Genomic DNA, 6,282 nt, shown 5'->3' with positions numbered 1-6,282 from the left:
TTTTTTTTTTTTTACGTTATTGTAAAAATAAAGAAGATTCATATTTTGCATAATTTTATTCAATATAACCTTACTTTACATCAAGCGTTATCCAAGCGTGAGCTCGAGTGCCCTCTGGGCCTCTTGTATCACAGAAGCCATGAGACGTTAAAGAAGTAGCCATGATATCAACGTTCCGTTGATAACTGCAAATTATTAGCATTGAAAAAAACATTTAAATTAATTTTTGTAAATTTTATTCCTTGTTATTGTAATTTCTCTGTTATTATAATTTATTACGAATTAATGATATCTTGGAAAAAAAAGTTGTACCGTGAAAAACAAGGTACGTGATAATAAATTAAGCTTTATAATGCAGTTAATAAAGTGCTATCTGGATAACTTATACCAATATCGAATAGGCAAATATTTACTTCACGTATGGACGAATTAAAGGAAACTGCAAAGGAACTCGATATCTCTGTTAAAATATCTTTTCTCAGAAATGATGTTCTGTTAAGATAACGTTTATTTTTATGTATTTTATAATTAAAGAAATTGAAATCTTTTTGGGACTTACAATTAATAGAAAAGAATATAGAGATAAGATACTTAAATCTTTACAAAATGCAATATTTATAAACAATTAGACAAATTGAAAAAATTCTGAACTTACGAAATAAATTCTTTATACGAAGATTATACGGAGGATTTTGCAAATTTAAAATTGAAATAAAAATGATTATTTTTTTTATTCTATCTCTAAGAATTATAAAAAATTTGACAACCACATTTCAAAAATACATTTACAAAACAAAAAACATATAATAATTAACGTTTCAGTAACGTTTAAAAATTTTGTTTCGACAGATACTAGATTTTTCTGATTTAATCTGGAAGATTAAAGGGCACATTTTTCGTTATTGGAAAACAGTCACGCAATTTTGATATTTACGTTTTATCCCATTATAAATATTCATTCCGTAACAGTTACAGTAATAGTTTTCTGATGTCATAGGCTACATTCCTACCTACAATCTGCTTTCGAAATGTTGCTTGTTGTGCGATTTGTGACATGAAAAACATCTACTGTAACTCGTAAATTTTAACTTATTAATTCTTTTATGCTTGTTAATTGCTTGTTAAATTAGTACTAGACAAGTTCGAATACGGAGAATGGTATTACGTTAGTCTCAACACTATTACAACTAACTTCGATTCAAACCATTTAACGATTCAAAATACTTAAAGGATCTTGGATCGATCTTCAAGTGAGCTTAATTTTAAACAACCTTTAAAATAATTTTATTCCTCCATCGTGACAAATGGTATTCATCATTCATTTTGACTTTCAAGCGACCTTCAAGTTATTCTTCGCTTTAACCTTCAAATCAAATGTCATACCAATGATCAAATATCTTTGAAAAAATCTTTGATTCGAATGATCTTGCTTCGTCGATCGATTCGTTATAATTAAAGGAATGAATGATATGGGGAAATAGGATAAAATGTTTATTAAAAAAACAATTTTTTCTCCTCTAGAACACTAGTGATAAATTTCGCTAAAATAAATATCGTATTTCATTGTGTCGAACAGAAATACGATGTAAAGAAAATACATTGGTTGCAGTACCAGAATAAAGGCGTTGACAGTCTAATATCGTTTTTTTAGACACTATGCGGCGAATTCTTTTCATTTGAAAAATTGATAACGCGATCGAGCGCGAAATTACGAATAGAATTTTTCCTTTACTCGAAATTACGATAGAATTTTCCTTATACGCGGAAATTTCTATCAAGAGTTCGATTCTTGGAAATGATTGATAGATGAAAGAGTTTTTCAAGTTGAGATTGCACCGCATACGCCGAATTATAAATTACGAATGATTTATATAAAGAGTTATATAAACGATCGATTATAAAATTATTAATTATTAATTTCGTTATAGTTATTAACGTGGGCTTTCTAAATTATTATGGATCTTCATAAAGACAGTAAAAAGTTTTCGCTACAATATCACATAAGGCAAGCTCAATTCAAAATATTTGCATAAATAATGATAGTTTTGCAGCGATTTGCATAAGGATAATATGTTTCCACGTAGAAATTGTAAATTTTCTATTGTAATACAGAATCAGAAAAATTACACGAAGTAGTGTTTTTAGAGATGCTTGTCTCGATCACACACAAATGATTTATTAGTAATAACTTAATAATACAACAATTTATTTCTATTATAATACATGTTATATATCTATTACTTTTGATCGAAATATAATTATAAAAAATATAAATATAAATTATATATCATTTTTCAACAACTTTTCTCTAAATAATTGATATACCGGATTTCATTTAGCTGAACTTCATTTAGAATATCAAAACATCAACTTCTGCAAGCGAATAAAAGAAATTTTTTAATCCTCTTCTGTTAATTCGTTGTTCTTTAATCTTATCTCTTCACAAAGAAATGAACATTTTTAGCAAGATAATTTAAATCACTTTCTATTTAGTTAACAGTAAAAGCTTGACTATGTAAAAGCTAAATTAAAACTAAAATCAAATCTTTAAAATTTTTTAAAATACGAAAGATTTAATTGAAATTTAAGAATACTAGAATACTTTTTCATTTTAATAAAATTAATTATTTCATGGAAATATATATCATGTAATTATAAATAATATTATAAAAATTATATCTATCTACATTTAAATAAAATAATAACACGCAAATATCAAAAGTTCTTGATTTTCCATAAATCTATGCAACGTGAAAATTAAAAATTACGAATCTTCACGATTTTTATCTAATTTAATAACAAAACATTCATGATTTCATAATATTTATAATATTTGATTAATATTTGATTGAGCATTATTCTTAAAAATTAAGAAAAATTTGTATGAGATACATGTAATGATAGAATTACAAAGAATTGATATGATTAATCATATTTTCTATGGATGTTACTTTCTACAATGTTTATTTCGAAATTTGTCCCCTATTTTTCACATTTGAAAGCAATGACCGTCGCAGTCAGTAAATTTCTCAAACAAACTTCGTTGCCTCTAGCAAAAGTTATTTTAGTTTAGATACCTTTTCTAAGAATAGAAATCTAGGAACTTTATTTGGATGTTACATCGAATATTTACGATTTAATTTTAAACTTGTTCCTACATTCCATCTTAAAATTATTATTTATCCATACACCATTCATTATTTTAAAAAATAATAAGAAATATGTACAAGACATCCACACTATTATATCTTATTCTTCTGATAAATGACAAAAATGCGACAAAATGGAAAAATTCTTTTGTTATTTTTTTTTTATAATCAAGATAATAGTGTATCTAAATTCTTTTACGTTCGAAATTTATATTTTTCGGGAAAGGAAGATGATCTTTAATTTCCTAATGGAATTCTGCACATTTTATCATATACAAACCTTCCAATATTCCTCCACTTTACGGTATCAAGACAAATTCACCTATGTACGATATAACGATTTTAAGAGAGATACGAGGTCAGGAATGAAAGAAATAGTTTGGATATTTCGTATTGTATCGAGTGGAGTACATATGTCCCATTGATAAGACTACGTGGAACGTTCAACGTGACTTTCATGTGCAATGGCGTATTTTTCAACTCTCTGTGAATTACATACATTTTCGTAGCTCCAGATGAGATACCGATGCGCACACGTTGAATTTACATCTGTGAACCGTGACACGTAAATGATGTCATTAATAGTGTTGCACAAGTTATTTTGCACAAATAGTATTTTCCTTTTCTTGTTTTATTTAAAAAAATAGTTTGTTTTAATTCAATTTATTACAATGTTTTTTAAAATTGAATTATCGAAAATTAATTAATTAATTTTCATAAGATACTTCATTTTGTCAATAAGTTATATTCTTGGAATTTTTTTTTATTTACATTATCAAGTAAATATCAACAAATTATTTCCATTCGAATATTTCATTGCTCAAGGATAAATACAAAATACTTTTAATGAATTATAAATTTATTTATATTCCGAATATTAATTATTTTTCTCGCACAACGAAAGATGCGTTGCAGAATTGTATTCATGTTCTATGTAATACGTGTTAAAATCATTCGTGTAGACAATGCAACGCTATGCTTGTTGAATTGTTGGAAAATTGTTCTCAAAGGATGACACATTTTTATAAACATTTGCACACATACTAATCATATGTATTTAGATTATCGATCAAATGTTATTATTTAGTATTCCACAATCAAATCTAATATTTAGTCTTTGTAAATATAATCCTTAATTAATTCTCATAAATGTTTTAATCCGATTTCTGCTTCAATGATTATATTCCACGATTATATTCCACGAACAAATTAAATCCAATTGAGCAATCAGTTCTTTTTATATCGGAGAGGTGCCATTTCCTGTTATAATTGTACAATTTTGAAGATCAATATCATGAACTGAACCATAATACGAATAAATAATTGGATGATTGGTTTTTCCATTCAACATGATACAAAGAACATTTTATACAATAAATTTTTTCTCGGTCACGATAATTAATTGTAATCATAAATAAGTAACAACAAGCATGTAGAGATTAATGTAACAAATTACGTTACGTTACCCTTTATTCAAATTTATTTCAACTTCCGTTTCTAATACCGTTTAAAAGTCGATATTTAATTTATCGAAAATAAAGAGATTATTAACAAGAGATTAATAACAAGATTAATATATTAAAGTATATAATAAAAATATCATAGATTTATCGTTTGACTAGTAAATAAAATTTTTATATTGAAAGAATAGAGAATAAAGAACACGTTGGAGAGAGAAACGGATGAAGTAGATAAAGCGAGTACTAAATCAATACTTTTGTGTGGAGTTGGGAACAAAAATCCTGTCAGCTACATTGTTCCAGCTTTTGTCAAAAATGATCTCGTAGGGATCTGTGATACGCGAAATAAACAATAATTTTTTATTTTATTCTACACTTATTTGACTTTATGAAACTTTTGCATTTGTAAATATTTCGTTTCAAACGAAATTTTAATTAAAGTTAAATTAGTTAAATTCTCTTGATTCTCCTATCACACAATAAGAAACAATTTTCATTCGAAACATTATCTTCGTGTAAAGTTTTATCATTTTACGAATAGAAACATGCATCATCATTCATTTCAATTCATCTTTTTACGTTATACGCTCTTTATATATGTGTTTCATCACGATAATCCTGACTAACGATAATCCTGATACATATTCTTCAAGCACATATGTACATGTGTTACATTAGTCTAAAGAGTTGAAGAAATGTCCGTTTTTAATCTACAGTTCCACAAATTCCTCATAAAACTGTTAAAAAAAAAATGTCAAAATTTTGTAAACTTGTATATGTTAATAAAATGCGTGATGGGACGATAAAAGGAAATAATTTTTCAATTTTACTTTTTCAGATATTAGAAAGCAATTTAAGCTTTCGCGAACACGATGAGTGTGGCGAAAATTTTAACATGGATTTCGTGTTCTCTCGTTGTATGCGAGTGCCACATTCGGAAGGGGCGCGATGAAGATGGCTCGAAGCTTATACGTATCAATGGTGACGTTATTCTCGGTGGAATCTTTCCTATGCACGAACAGGTATATTTCCATCGTACTCTCTATCAAATAGTCCCAAATTGATTTATGAAAGCAAAATTCCATTACATTCCCGGCTTCATTGTGTCATTAAATTTCATTACTAACTTCGACTAAGCCACTTACCAAATTCAACTAACTTCGATAACTGCCTAATAGCTTCATTTCTCGGGCATAAGTTTCATAAGAATCGAAAGTTTCGTTCGATATAAAAATTTTAAATAATCATTGATTATAAATTATACTCTATTTTGTGTTTATATATCCTGTATTGTCCTGCATTATGTGTCGTTATATCGCATTATCGAAATCAGAAAATTGTATCGTCGTGGAAGAAAATTGAGGATTTTCAAAGAAGAGAAACATTTATAAGAATTTTGTAAATATTTCAAAAGAAAAGAAAACATTGTACAATATCATTGAAAAAGAAAACGGAAATATTTTGTAATACACATTAATATTTTCATAAAACTATATTTCAGATTAAATCTTTTTCATTTTGTGCGTTTAAATTCATTTCTTTGCAAACAAATATTCTGAAATGTGTCTAAAATGATAATATACATGTTTAAATATCTTTTAGGTTTTAAAATATTGAATGATAGCTGAGAAATATTAAGAAATAGAAGAAAGAATTTAAATATGCTCGCAAAT

The 6,282-nt window shown here is 26.8% G+C and overlaps 1 protein-coding gene across 3 annotated transcripts in view; it reads left to right on the top strand.

Moving 5' to 3' along the window:
* The window catches only part of LOC102675239 (metabotropic glutamate receptor 7-like), a 40,017-nt gene that overhangs the window by 19,929 nt on the left and 13,806 nt on the right, over positions 1–6,282 (top strand). For all 3 annotated transcript variants that reach the window (XM_006619645.2, XM_006619646.2, XM_031512406.1), the window contains one exon: positions 5,448–5,631. In XM_006619645.2, the coding sequence (XP_006619708.1) occupies positions 5,482–5,631 (150 nt within the window). In that variant the 5' untranslated portion in view covers positions 5,448–5,481. The remainder of the gene's footprint in view (positions 1–5,447; positions 5,632–6,282) is intronic.

This window comes from Apis dorsata, unplaced genomic scaffold (assembly GCF_000469605.1).
Source record: "Apis dorsata unplaced genomic scaffold, Apis dorsata 1.3 scaffold_429, whole genome shotgun sequence".
In the NCBI taxonomy this organism is placed as follows: domain Eukaryota; kingdom Metazoa; phylum Arthropoda; class Insecta; order Hymenoptera; family Apidae; genus Apis; species Apis dorsata.
The sequence above is the reverse complement of the archived record's forward strand: the minus strand, read 5'-3'. Positions and strand labels throughout refer to the sequence as shown.